The sequence below is a fragment of the Salvelinus fontinalis genome, chromosome 2, assembly GCF_029448725.1.
Source record: "Salvelinus fontinalis isolate EN_2023a chromosome 2, ASM2944872v1, whole genome shotgun sequence".
Classification (NCBI taxonomy): Eukaryota; Metazoa; Chordata; class Actinopteri; order Salmoniformes; family Salmonidae; genus Salvelinus; species Salvelinus fontinalis.
Window position 1 is genome coordinate 38,088,259 of NC_074666.1, and position 14,858 is coordinate 38,103,116.

General features: G+C 42.7%; 1 protein-coding gene across 1 annotated transcript in view; it reads right to left on the bottom strand.

The window, feature by feature from the left end:
* The window catches only part of wwc1 (WW and C2 domain containing 1), a 50,100-nt gene extending 35,930 nt beyond the window's left edge, over positions 1 to 14,170 (bottom strand). Inside the window, exons 1-6 of the mRNA XM_055873801.1 lie at positions 13,080 to 14,170; positions 6,706 to 6,815; positions 6,349 to 6,552; positions 5,780 to 5,856; positions 3,405 to 3,484; positions 2,105 to 2,234 (exon numbers count right to left, since the gene is read on the bottom strand). Coding sequence (XP_055729776.1) covers positions 2,105 to 2,234; positions 3,405 to 3,484; positions 5,780 to 5,856; positions 6,349 to 6,552; positions 6,706 to 6,815; positions 13,080 to 13,198 — 720 coding nt within the window. The 5' untranslated portion in view covers positions 13,199 to 14,170. The remainder of the gene's footprint in view (positions 1 to 2,104; positions 2,235 to 3,404; positions 3,485 to 5,779; positions 5,857 to 6,348; positions 6,553 to 6,705; positions 6,816 to 13,079) is intronic.
* Between the last annotated feature and the right edge of the window lie 688 nt (positions 14,171 to 14,858).

Genomic DNA, 14,858 nt, shown 5'->3' on the forward strand with positions numbered 1-14,858 from the left:
TCAAGTCGGAGGTTTACATACACTTAGGTTGGAGTCATTAAAACTCGTTTTTCAACCACTGCACAAATTTCTTGTTAACAAACTACAGTTTTGGCAAGTCAGTTAGGACATCTACTTTGTGCATGACACAAGTAATTTTTCCAACAATTGTTAGACAGATTATTTCACTTATAATTCACTGTATCACAATTCCAGTGGGTCAGAAGTTTACATACACTAAGTTGAATATGACTTTAAACAGCGTGGAAAATTGCAGAAAATTATGTCACGGCTTTAGAAGCTTCTGATAGGCTAATTGACACAATTTGAGTCAATTGGAGGGGTACGTGTGGATGTATTTCAAGGCCTACCTTCAAACTCACTGCCTCTTTGCTTGACAGCATTGGAAAATCAAAAGAAATCAGCCAAGACTTTCGGAAAAGAATTGTAGAACTCCACAAGTCTGGTTCATCCTTGGGAGCAATTTCCAAATGCCTGAAAGTACCACGTTCATCTGTACAAACAATAGTACGCAAGCATAAAACACCATGGGACCACGCAGCCGTCATACCGCTCAGAAAGGCAACACGTTCCGTCTCCTAGAGATGAACTTACTTTGGTGCGAAAAGTGCAAATCAATCCCAGAATAGCAGCAAAGGACCTTATGAAGATACTGGTGGAAACAGGTACAAAAGTATCTATATCCACAGTAAAACGAGTCCTATATCGCCATAACCTGAAAGGCCGTTCAGCAAGGAAGAAGCCACTGCCTCAAAGCCACCATAAAAAAAGCCAGACAACGGTTTGCAACAGCACATGAGGACAAAGATCGCACTTTTTTTTTGGAGAAATGTCCTCTGGTCTGCTGAAACAAAAATAGAACTGTTTGGCCATAATGACCATCGTTATGTTTGGAGGAAAAAGGGGATGCTTGCAAGCCAAAGAACACCATCCCAACCGGAAAGCACTGGGGTGGCAGCATCATGTTGTGAGTGTGCTTTGCTGCAGACGGTACTGGTGCAATTCACAAAATAGATGGCATCATGAGGACGGAAAATGATGTGGATATATTGAAGCAAAATTTCAAGGCATCAGTCAGGAAGTTAAAGCTTGGTCGCAAATGGGTCTTCCAAATGGACAATGACCCCAAGCATTCTTCAAAAGTTGTAGCAAAATGGCTTAAAATTAAGGACAACAAAGTCAAGGTATTAGAGTGGCCATCGCAAAGCCCTGACCTCAATCATACACAACATTTGTAGGCAGAACTGAAAAAGCGTGTGCGAGCAAGGAAGCCTACAAACCTGACTCCGTTACAGCAGCTCTGTCAGGAGGAATGGGCCAAAATTCACCCAACTTATTGTGGGAAGCTTGTGGAAGGCTACCCGAAACGTTCGACCCAAGTTAAACAATTTAAATGCAATGCTACCAAATACTAATTGAGTGTATGTAAACTTCTGACCCACTGGGAATGTGATGAAAGTAATAAAGCTGAAATAAATCATTCTCTCTACTATTATTCTGACATTTCACATTCTTGAAATAAAGTGGTGACCCTAACTGACCTAAGACAGGGAATTTTTACTAGGATTAAAATGTCAGGAATTGTGAAAAACTGAGTTTAAATATATTTGGTTAAGGTGTATGTTAACTTCCGACTTAAACTGTACATACAACTGAACTGTCATCTGCAGAAGGCTGGGGAGGGGAGACTTGATGAGAGCACATGAGAGAGAGAGAGAGAGAGAGAGGCTCTGCATTATTAAACACAACCCAGCCCCTACTAACAAACACAGTTTGTTGTTTTCTACTGCCACCCAGATTAAAACTGGGGCACATTTGATGTGCGCGTGTGTGTGTGTGTGTGTGTGTGCATGAGCGCACGTGTGACCCACTCCCTCAGGTCAGAGCAGAGGAGGAAGTATGAAGAAGGTAGGTCGACTACCAACCCCTCCTCCAGTCAGCCTAGCTCAAAACAGCCACCCGTTCTCCCCCTCACTCCCGCATCCTCTGATCCCCCCATCGTCTCATATGAAGCTGACAGGCTGTCATCTACCCATCTCCTCATAGCACTACAACACCTGACCCCCATCCCCTCCCTCCCTCCCTCATCCCCCTCCCCGCTTACCTGCATGAGCTCCTGTTTCTCCTTCTCCCCGGAGCTGATGGCGTCCTTGATAGACTTGACTTCGTTCAGAATGGCCTGCGCCTCATGGAGCTTGAAGCCGTACGGCGCACTGGACACCTTGTGATCGATCCTGGAGGGAGGGGACGGGAGGGGAGGAAGAGGGATAAGGTGGGACAGGGATAAGGTGGGAGAGGGAGAGAAAGAGTGAAAAAAAGACAAGTTGGAAACTGACCAGACAGTGATATAGGTTATGAAACTGTGCATCAATGAGTAGGCCTAAAAACTACATAGATAGCACTATCAACCTTGTACATTTTTGCTCTCATATTATTCATCTTTAGTTTGGTGTTTGTTAAAGAGGTATGTTGTTTAAAAAAACATGTTTCATTTTCACTATGAAAATACTAGTGACACTTTTAAACCATCCTGATCTAATCTGGATTAGAGTGAACAATAACAAAACTAAGGATCCAGGACGGGCACCAAACTGGATTTTAAGGGCCACAAGTGTAGAGAGAGGAAAGAGCCTGAAGCCCAGACAGTCAGCTACACATGGAGAGACCGTCCGTGGCAGCAGCATCAAATATGTAAAGTCAGTCAACAGCAAGTCATGCATGCAGTGGAATAACAGGTCTTTCCACATTGTTCAGAGAGCGAAGGAGGGAGGAAAGGAGGGAGGGGGCAGCACTCCTTCACTGAAGACCAAGGAGAACTAGAACCAGTGAAGCCTATCCAAGCCTTTTCCACTTCAGTATAAATACATGCTGTTAGAATAGATACACTACTTCTATATTGGTCTTTTGTTATAAAGACGCTGAAGTATTTTCTCTGGGAAAGGAGAGTTTAGGACAGACAGGATGTTGCAGTGTTTGTATATTAGTACGGTTTCATGATTGTTGGTAAATGTTTGACAGCAAAGGAAGGTTTGAAATTTGATAGCAAAATGAAGGTCACGGAAGAACGGTTGGAATCCAGTCGAACTACTATGTAGCTTGTCATTCCTTTAGAAAGAAATTACACACTGCACTGAGGCAGGGCCCGTCTGTCTTTTTCCACAACACAGATGCAAAAGGCGGCTCTCCAGGCATTCAAAGAGAAATGTGTTTCACAGACAAAAATTGTGATATTTGACCATTTTGAGGGTCATCAAATTCAGCCAGGGAGCTGCCTTTTCGACCATAGTGAGAGGAGGGCCTCGAGTGTGTTGATAATGGGAATCTTTTTACGGCTGTATCGAAAAAAGCAGAAGCCTACTACTACGTGTAATTGTGATCGTGTAATGATGTCGGGTTGCACTTACTCTTTCAGCGTTTCAAAGCCCTGCTCTTTATGCTGCAATTCTTGTTTCATGCAGGCGAGGTCCCTCTTCAGCTTATTCACCTGAGACAAACAAATCAAATCTTATTTCTCACATACACATGGTTAGCAGATGTTAGTGCGAGTGTAGCGAAATTCTTGTGCTTCTAGTTCCGACAGTGCAGTAATATCTAACAAGTATTCTAACAATTCCCCAACAACTACCTTATACACACAAATCTAAAGGGCTGAATGAGAATATGTACATATATGTATATGGATGAGCGATGGCCGAGCGGCGGTGCCCAAATCGAAATACTATTGATTACTGGCAATATGATTATGTTCGGCTTATTCAACTGAGAGAAACACACTGCATATTTTACTGAAATTAAAAATCCCCAGTTGTAATACTATTGATTACGGAGGATATAATTATTCGGCTTTTGTTATATTCGGCTATATTTAGATTGTGTTTGTTTCATGAAGAAATATCCAAATAATTTAACTTATAGCCCAATTACATATTATTAAAGCAAAACATTCCCTTATTGTTTTTTTTATGAAATGTGAAGGAAAGATGGAGGAAACATCACCAAAAAATCCAACAGAGGGAGTTAAAGTGAAAATGCCCGAGAAGCCAGTGTTCGGAGGATATATTAGCACCGGTGTTGTTGGGCCAGAGACGAACATTTTCAAATAATGATCGACATATTTTCATTAAAAACACTATTTTGATGAATTTAATCATACTATTTCTATTTTTTATTTTACCCCTTTTTTCTCCCCAACTTTGTGGTGGTATCCAATTGTTAGTAGTTACAGTCTTGTCTCATCGCTGCAACTCCCGTACGGACTCGGGAGAGGCTGAGGTCGAGAGCCATGCGTCCTCCGAAACACAACCCAACCAAGCCGCACTGCTTCTTGACACAATGCCCATCCAACCCGGAAGCCAGCCGCACCAATGTGTCGGAGGAAACACTGTTCACCTAGAGACCTGGGCTCGAACCCAGAGTCTCTGGTGGCACAGCTAGCACTGCGATGCAGTGCCTTAGAACACCGCGCCACCGGGAGGCCCTATTCATACTATTTCATCCTTCCACAAGATACAGTCCCGAAACAAAACTACAATTGCTAGCCAAGCCGGCTGGTCGTTGCTTCTATTGGTTCAGTGGCCAGAGACGCGACCCAGTCATTCAGTCTTTTTTGTTCTGTATCTATGGACCCAGTCGTTCATTCTAAATGTTCCATTGCCATACTGACTGGCAACATTCTTATCCCTTGTTTGCTCGCTAGCCAACTACAGCTAACTTAGTCATGTCAAACAGTGCAAAAACAACAACAGTAGCTGCATTTGTTTAAGCTGTTTTCTAGTGACATTTATTTGGATACATCCATAACAATGAGCTAAATGAGGCACGATATCACCTTGCAGAGAAAATATGTTCTCTCGTTAGGACACAATAACTTCAAACTGAAGCTGGAAAGAGTGCAAACTAGCTGCACTTTGTTACGTTTTACCTTTTTTCAATTGATATTTATTTGTATATATCCATAAAAATGATGCCAGCTGATTCATGATTTCGACTGGCTGAGAAACAATGCCTGCCACTCTCTTCCCGACCCCTACACGTTCATTACTATGGGACAGTTTGAATATTGAAACAATGTTGCAAATATCGGAGAGACGGACAGTAAGGTTTATACAAATCTCCGCTGCTGAGAACTAAATGTTAGTCTAAAAGAAATGAGAGAAAACATTTATATGCTTTTTAATGGTGGAAATCATGTTAACTTCCCAGCCTGGGCTGGTGAGACAGTGGTTTGCACAGTCAAATGGAACAGAGTAAAAAGGCATTTTAACATCATAGATTTAGCTAGTGGTAACTTGTGGAATAGACACTGGCTAGAATGCGCTTTTAACCAATCAGCATTAGCCCACCCGTTGTATAATGTTGCACAACGCCAACCGGCAGCTCTGGGATTCGTCCCAAATGGCACCCTATGTAGTTAACTACTTTTGACCAGAGCCATAAGGGCCCTGGTCAAAAGTAGTACACTATATAGGGAATGAGGTGCAATTTGGGACCCAGCCCTGGGTGGAGGTCTCAGACAAAGATGTCACTTACACACATTCCTCCTTTACAATGATAAAGGCTGGACACTCAGTCACTTAGCAACAGTCCATTGGACTAAGCCTTTTTCATGCACTAATGTTTGCAAATCTTAGGGATGAGAATTAAGCCAAAGCAGGAGACTTAAGGACACATATGGGTATACGCATCCATTCCTAATGATTACTGAACACAAGTAAAGCAGGCCATAGTTGGAGTACAGAGATGGTGTAAAAAATAAATAAATAAAAGAACGGTTTCTTACCCTACTTTTGGAAGTTACTATCTCGGCTTTGAGGATTTCTGGGTCATATTTACTGCTGGAGGACGATCTGGAATTCACTGTGGGAGATAAGAGCCAGGGTGTTATCTAATCCTCTACATCGCGCTATTCAACTTCAAGGCCCTTCTCATCAATCCCCTGTGTGTTATCAAAATACTGTAAATCACCCCTTCAAGTCTGAGCAATGGCAGAGGATTCCTCTTAGGAATGGAGTCAAGTTAAATTAGTAGGGAGTAGCTTTAATTCCCCAAAAATGTAAATTACTGACAACTTGAGTGAACTATGATGTGCTGTAATCCTGTGATCGAATTGATGTGCACCTCCCCAGTGTCAAAAGCGTTGCGTCACTCAGAAGAGTAATAAAAGACTACCAATCACTCTAGTTCTCTTCTCTTTTGCCGCCTAATCTCTTTGGTTCCTTGCCCCCTGTTTATGTACAGCCCTTCAAGTTTCCTGGCTTCTCTGCCCCAATTTGATCCTCATCACTGTTGCTACCTGCACACCTGTTCCTTCTGCCACCGCATAAACCTGCCCCCCTGGCTTGTCCTTACAGCTGGTCTGAGAGGTGGACTTGTCCCTCCAGGCGTCGTTGAGCTGGCGGTACTCCTGCTGGGCCAGGCGAAGCCGCTGCTCCTTCACCTGGTAAATCTCTTTCTGGGCGCTCAGCGAGTCCTTGGCCACGTCCAGGTAATCCCGCAGCATGACCTCCTGCTCCCGCTGCCACTGGGCCCGCGGGTCCTCCAGCTGAGTGCTCTCTGATGGTGGTAGAGGGGAAAGAGACAGAACATAAGAAACAAGAAAAAATGAGAAATACATTTTGCATCTTGATTTGACTGGCCATGTGTTTCTTCACAAATGTGTGATGAATATGGGTGACAGAAGTTAGTGTTATGGAGAATTGGACTCACTTGTGTTATGGTCCACATAGTAGGCCCCGACATTGGGGTCGTAGGCCTCCTCCCAACCCACTGGCAGCTCATCGCCAATGCAATCAGCAAATGTCAGAGGTTTAGTCTGCCTGAAAATCACACACAAGAAACAACAGTCAACTGATGGTAAGAATTAGAGGTGTCACAGCAAGAGTAAATCAGGATGACCATGACAAGATAGTGGGCCATCCAGGGTCCATGCAAAGATAGATAATTTGGTTGTCACTGAGGGCTACCAGAACTGCACGATGTGTGTGTGTCTCTAATAAAAGGGGTCCAATTAGAATAGGTCTCTATTCGCCTCGAGTGGGGTTTGCAAAGCACAATAGCCGGAAGCTGGGACCTGGCATTTAACAAATTGCCTAGAGGTTTCTGAGGCAAACCCTCCAGGCTTTCCAACACCAAGCCAGGCTCAGGATACCCAGGAGACCTCAGTGGCCACCATACACAAAAGGCCCCTCAGAAAGACTCTACCAGCACGACCAATGTGCAAAGTGCCAATGGAAATAAGGAAGGGAGCTATTTGCCGAGTAACGTCCAAGAATCAGCCTTTCAGTTCGTACATTAGCTGGGTTGGATATATTCGGTTGTTGTCTTTTTCATGCTGATCTAACTTGGCACACTTGGGTTCACAATTATCCTAATCCTAATTTCCCTCATAGCTATGACATAAACCTAGGCTGAAGGATAGAATACATAAGCTTATGCCAGTTATCAGTGGCGTAGGCTACATGTGGGAAAATTTGTCTTGATCTATTCCTTTGCTCAAACTCTTTTCTGCAGACGGCAGATATTACCATCCTCACAGAGACTTTTGCTCAGGGTGAAACCCAACGGGTTCCTTTTTTACTTTATGAATAATGAAAAAGGCCTGTTCTAAATGTATCACAGAGGAAAAGGCTTTGCGGAGAAAAAAAACTAAAATTCCCGAAAAGCTGGCTGCTGGTGCCAAGTTCTTTGAGTGACTGTGTGCGCATCATCCCATTATTTGATTAATTCCACTGTCGCTGTCCTCTCACCCCTGCAAATCCAGTCCCTTAATCACTCGGAACTGATGGCCGAATTCATCATCACCCTCCGAAAAGCGCGGACTTGCTGTCTCAATAGACCAATCAGAGGGCTTTAAATAGGTCCAGAGCTTAGCGTGAGCCACTCACTGGCATGCAAGACCTCTTCCAGTCTGTCTGAAGTGGACACCAGGCTAGACATCTCCTAATCTCTTCAGACAGTGATGAGTCTTCAATAACTCATGTGGGTAGTGATTGAGTGACCCCCTTAAGGCTTCTATAATTGTCTTTTGTGAACCACATGATAAAACAAATCCTGTTTCTTTGCAGCCTTTTCCATAAGCTGTGTGATACAAGAAATACCAGGCGCGACCCACCCTTAGGAAATCACTCCCCTGGAGGATAGGGTTTTTTCAAGATTCTGTTGAATCTATGTAAACCCATAAACTACTAGGCCTACTGTATGGGCAGTGTGTGTGAGTTGCTTACAAATACAAGCATTAGTTGGTTTCCCCTAACTAATGCGTCACTGTCATCAAGAAGCTTAGCTAGCTCACTTGCTAGCAAACAAACCAGCTATGTTTTGACTCAAAGTAAAGGGATGGTGTTTGGAGTTGGCAGGCTCGTTGAAGTTTTCTCCAGCGGTTAGCTTCAATGTGGACTATTCGACTGACTTGGTGTGCTTTTCTGGTGCCATCGCAGCTGTCGTGGCTTCACCCAGGTGGGCGCTACACATCGGTAGTGGAGGATTCTACCCATAAGAGTCTGACTTTAGAGACTAATACTGAGAAGTGCTGCTTCAGAGATGCCAAGTCCACAGTGCCCTGATGAAAGGCTCTGGACCAGTCTGAAACCCCCTGGATGTCCCCCCCCCCCCCCCCAGATGTGCCCCCCTCATCTCAACCGCCTCTACTTGTCCTCCTGGGCTGACTGCTTTGTGTTAAGTGTTTCAAACAAAGAACGGGGGTCTGGCATTTCCTGGGGCATCTTTTATCAAAAGGTGCGTGCGCACAAAAAAAGACAACCTTGTCTGCACCAGTTTTCCCGCAAAGGTTGGTATTTATCCATTTTGAACTTGACGGGAAAGTGTGCACATCGCCACGCAAATCTCAGACCATGAATACACAAAACTTCTAGTGGTTGCTCAACTGTATTGCAAGCAAATAGTTATTTTTGTGGAAATGTGGGTGTTTGATACACAGGAATTATAATAATGGTAGACTAATAACAAAAACATTAAAACGTAGGCCTAATGATAAAACAGACAGATTTGCAGTTGGTGAGAAGATTGCATAGCAACATGTCACCTAAGATGAACACAATATTTTACTTTTATTAAATAGGCCCAAATCAATCATATTGCAGGGCACGTCTCCCCTTTTCTGACATCACTGGTTTATTCCTGCTAAACAACAATAATAGGCTAACATTTATCCATCACGCATTCAATAGGCAACCATGCTCGAAAGTAAATAGACCGGTAGCCTATGACAGTATGGGTAGGCTACAGTATTGCGGTGCAATAGCCAAAAGTGCGACATAATAGCCTATTTAATCTCAGAGCCTATACCAAGGCAGAAGATAAAACACAGGCACGTATTGATAAACAAAATATTGAACAACAATTCATCTTTTGAATATCAGTGTGGGCTGTATGCAACATTTACTTTCAAAATTATTCAAGACAATCAATCTTGCAGAAGTGTTTGGCACGCGCTATATGCATTTTTCGTTTTTAAAAAGCCACTGCAAAAGAAAAAACATACTGCACACACCTCCACAGAAATATGATCAAATTTGGCACTGCGCTTTAGAAACTCACGGTCCAGTTCCAACATCTCCAAATCATACAGTAAATGAGGGCGTTTGTTACCATAATCAAAAAAGAGACCATCGCACTGTCCCGGTAGTGTGGTTTGTGTGTAAAACCCATGAATTCAGATAAATAAAAAGTTGTAATGCGTCCTCACTCAAAAATGTCACATAAAGCTTTATTCATTTTTTATTATTATTTTCACTGCATCAGGGATAGCGTACACCGACGTTTCTGCTTTGCAGCCTTGTTCAGTGTGTAGGTGCAAATATTTTACATCCACAGTATTTGTAGGCAACACAGGTAAACAACTGATGAGCAGCAGGTGCTTCTAATCAGTTTTTGTTACCATGAATGCAGGGCATTTTCCAAGTGGAGTTGTAAAGCTCGTTCACAAGTGCAGAAATATTGTATGGCACTGATTTATCAATTAAAACATGCGTATATGTTACGTGCGACAGTTTGAAATCCCAATAGTTTGTTGTGCACGCAAATCCGAGAATCTCCATGTATGCAAACAGTTTTAATAAGGCATGGTTGATAAGAGGCCCTAGGTGAGCTGCAGCATTATTAGTTAGTCGAGTGGCAGTGTAAAAAACACTAGGCAGGTTTGCATACAAAGTCAAAAGCAGGTGATAATGCTCTAATGCAAAGCGACAAAGAGTGTGGCAGAGTGCAAACATGTGGCAGCATAACTGAATGATGAGTCAGACTTTCATTCATGCACTATAAATTCCTCAAGTGAAATTTATGAGACTCCAACCTACATTTCATAGCGCTCAAGGTCCAACAATAAAGTAGAGCTGCTTCAACTCCCCTCCTGCAATAGCTTGGTATCTGGGAGATAACATTCCATTCAGCTGACAGAATGCGCTGGGTGTGTGCGTCACCATGAGGGTGGATAAACAATATGTCTGGCTGAGGTATGCGAATGCAACCCAGAAAGATACGGACAGGGCAGGGGCCAACGAGATGCATGCATGTATGCATGGTATGAATGTTGGGCTGAGTCCTCCAGTTACCATCTCCATTAAGCCTAACAGGCTTCATTCTTGAGTGTAAAAGAGAACATTACTCAGGTTTGATAGGCTAAGGGGACCAAAGAGCAAACGTTTTCATGATTACATGGTCAGATTGCCATACAACAATAGCTTTGGGATATCTTGTAGTATTTGAAAATCTTATAGGCCTGTAATAGCTGTAGAATGTATAATAGAACTTTGATCACACTTGGCTGGTACATTCTTTGGTTGCACAGTGAGAGGTGTTTGTGAAAGCACATTTTTCACCAATTGGACAGACCAGTCTAATAGGAATTTGTTATCATCAGTAGGCCTCCTACTAACTCTTCATCAGCTGTTGCTCAGCAAAATAAATGTCTTAGTGCTGAACAGCAGTAGAAAGATATGTAAAAGTCCAATGACAGTTTTGGGCCAGTCTGGTATGGTTATTTCAGTCAGATCAATACTTTGAGAATGGCTGTGTCTCATCTCAGACTTAGTACTCTGGGCTGGCTTCATGTTCTGCTGTGCCCTCTAACCGATCAGTGAACAGCATAGGAGAAACGGTCCTGTATGGCACAGTTGGTAGAGTGTGGCGCCATTGATGCCAAGGTTGTGGGTTTAATTCCCATATGTAAAAAGTATGCACGTGTGACTTGTCACTTTGGATAAAAGTGTCTGCTAAATGGCCTATATTATATATTAGGAGACAGGCATATGATTTACAGAAGACAGACCCTTTACAGTGACAGTCTATGCTCCTCACTTGGCTCAACCCCTCTCCTTTTGACCGCAACTCTTTCCCAAGTTGTGATGTTGTACTTTGACCCTGTGCACATTGGCAAGCAGTGAAAGGGATTTTAAATGAATCAGTCTTTACAGCCTCTGTGCTCAGCCCTCCTCAGCCTTGCATTTTAGGAATGTGTGTTGAGGTCTTTGTTTACAAAGTTCTGCCATCTTGGTCTTGCTGCTACCAAGGAATTTCACCAGGGAGGTGGGGAGATCTGTGCCCTTGCTTCTGTCATGTTATTGGCTTTTAATTATGGTTCTGTGTGCTGACTGCAACAATGACAGCCACCAAGGAAAACAGGTGTAACTTTTGACACAAAGCCTATTTTCAAAATCTTGTAATATAATATGAAGACCTATCCTTATCCAGAACCATGGCTGAATGAGAATAAAAAAATCCCATAATCTCAAGAATTCCAGAACTAAGCTATTAAAAGAGATTTTGTGTCAAAGTCCGAGTGGATTTAAGTAACTGGTAAAACGAAATTAGTTCCAAAGTATGGTTGACAGTGAGTTTCTGTATAAATGAGACCCTGGCTGTCATGACCCATTTCTACATATTGTAAGCCTATTACACTAAAATGTTACGAGGGGGGAAACTAACTCAAACCTCGAGGGCTAATTTCTAATTACAGGAATGCAAATGAATGCCCGTTGACCATGAGCCACATTCCTGAGGAAAATCTTCATGTTTTTTCCCCCATCAACACCTAGGCTTGATTTATAGTAGCCTGGGCAGCCGCTATGGATCTCCACTATCATCTGGGCTTAATGTGCCAAACCAGTAATAATACACTTGTCCTCCGGCGATCGGTTCGTACATAAAACATCCTAAATACAGGCTGCAAATGCATCGGTCTCCTCAATTACCTTTAATGGCGTGCCGATTCGAGAAAAAAAAACGGGAAATGTATACATACTGTAATTAAACAGCATTTGCCCCCATTTTCGGACCACTTCTGGTTGTTACATGCGAGGGGCAACATCAGGAAGTAGCATTAGCCACTCTAGCATGATGATGGAAAATTGTGCTTTATTATGACAATACGCGAAATGCCATTAAAGCTAGTTAGAGGAAACCGATGCTTATAGAGCCTGAACGGAGGATGTTTTATGTATGTATCTCCCGGGTGGCGCAGTGGTCTAGGGCACTGCATCGCAGTGCTAGCTGTGCCACCAGTCTCTGGGTTCGCGCCCAGGCTCTGTCGCAGCCGGCCGCAACCGGGAGGTCCGTGGGGCGACGCACAATTGGCATAGCGTCGTCCGGGTTAGGGAGGGGTTGGCCGGTAGGGATATCCTTGTCTCAGTATGTAAAAAAAAAAAAAAATGTAATGAAATGTAAAAAATGTAATAAAATGTATGCACTCTACTGTAAGTCGCTCTGGATAAGAGCGTCTGCTAAATGACTAAAATGTAAAAAAATGTAAAATGTATGAATTGGTCGTGGGAGACACTTGTTTATTACCGGCTGGGCACATTAAACCAAGACCATAGTGCAGCTCCATAGCGCACACTCCCCGCTGCCCAGGCTAGATTTATAGCCTACTTTGTTACATTGTGTGACACTTAAGAAATTGTGATGTAAACTCAAAGATTGCAGTTGAGTCCATTCATTAATTGCCAAGTGAACCATTAGATTATGAGCACTTGATGGATGCTGATGGTTGTTGATAGCGCATATCACCAATCTATGAGCAAGACTCAACTGCTTGCTTTTAGAGTCACTGGAATGTTATACCATACCTGTCTCTTGGATCAATCCAACTGGTGGCGTGGTTGATGTGGTCGATGTAGTAGACTTTCCCGTCAAAATCCCGGGATTCTTCCCAACCCTCTGGTAGTGGTAACTCCTTCCTTGGCATGTCAGACGAGTCTCCATGTAATATTCTCTGCAAGTCCTCTAAATTCTATCGAAGGTAATCCACGTTTTGTTGTATGAAGTATCGTAAAATCCCAAATGTTAAAACCATCACTCGTTTCCATCAATTCACAAATTCTGGCCTGTGTGTGTGTTGGATTACGTTATAGTCCATCACGTCTCGCCGTGAATGTTCCCAGAGTACGAGTAGAAAATGTTTGCCAAATAGTGGGTGTTTTCACAACGAAGCAATATGATACAATTTCCTAAATGAAACAATGTTACCAGCACTGATGCTTAAATTATGTCTTTACAGAATACTAGTTATTTTGTAGCCGTTGAACTCAGCAGTAGGCTAACAATATTACAACCATGCTCACATTGGAATTGAGAGAGAGTGATGTTCCACGAGATAAATCCCAAACACGCATTTGAAATCATCGTTGTTCAATGCTTATTTGTTCGTCTATGTACAATACATTGTAGAACATGAAACAAACTTCATTATAACTTTTCAAGCGGGTTGTCCAAGGATTGTGTCCGGACAGCTCGACTCCTTACTGGATATTCAGATGAACCGAAAAGTGTATTTGAAACCTGCAAATCCAGCCAAGGTTTGGAGTACGAGTAGAAAGGTTACTCTCACTCACCAAGGTTGTCTCACCATCCAACAAGAAGCTTTTCTTAAATATTTTAGATCCCTTTTCGCTCACTGGCCACCATGTTTAGCTAGCGAGAACTATGCTAACCAGTCACCCTCTCGTGCTCTATCATATATCCCCTTATTCCACAGAAATAAGCGCCATTTATCTCCACATTCACGGTAAATGTTCGTACAAAATTCCGGTAAATCCACATTGAAGTTGTCTACTTAGCCATCTATCTATAATTGTTTGTTAAAATGTTTCCATTTTTCCTTAAAGAGGCAGTAGCAAGTCGCCTTCCAGAGTACTGTTTCGGTTGGTCGCGATTCACACCCGTGTGAAACTAGCCACAATAAGGATTAGCGCCATTAGTGGCGTTTGCCTTCAGAATAAAAATCCGCAATTGAAAGTGATTCAAACTAAAACAAATAGTGGAATCGTGCCATATTTGGACTATGTTAAACAAGGTCAGAATGTTGTTATATAAATTCAACAAAATATAATAATAAGTTAATGTGGCTCATTTCGCACTGGTGTTTCATATTTAGGCTGTACAGTCCAATATGAATGTTTAATACGCACAATAGGCTTTAAAGTGAACGCATATCCCACAATTAAAGTTCCCTAATAAGAGCTAAGATGCTTATATTTGTGTAAGCTCTTCATAGTTGTGTTCTGTGGGTGTCCCCGAGTAGGCTTCATGTGTGCACAATCCATAGGTTAGGCTGTACAGTACAATATGAATGTCCAATACTGTACACACAATAGACTGACTAGAAAGGTGATTTCCCACAGTCAAAGTCCTCCAACAAGAGCTAAGACGCTTATATTTGTGTAAACTCTACACAGTTGTGTTCTGCGAGTGTCACTGAGTAGGCTAATAACCCATTTCATGGGTGCAAAATCCTTAGGTTAGGCTGTACATTTACATTTACATTTACGTCATTTAGCAGAAGCTCTTATCCAGAGCGACTTACAAATTGGTGCATTCACTTTATGACATCCAGTGGAACAGCCACT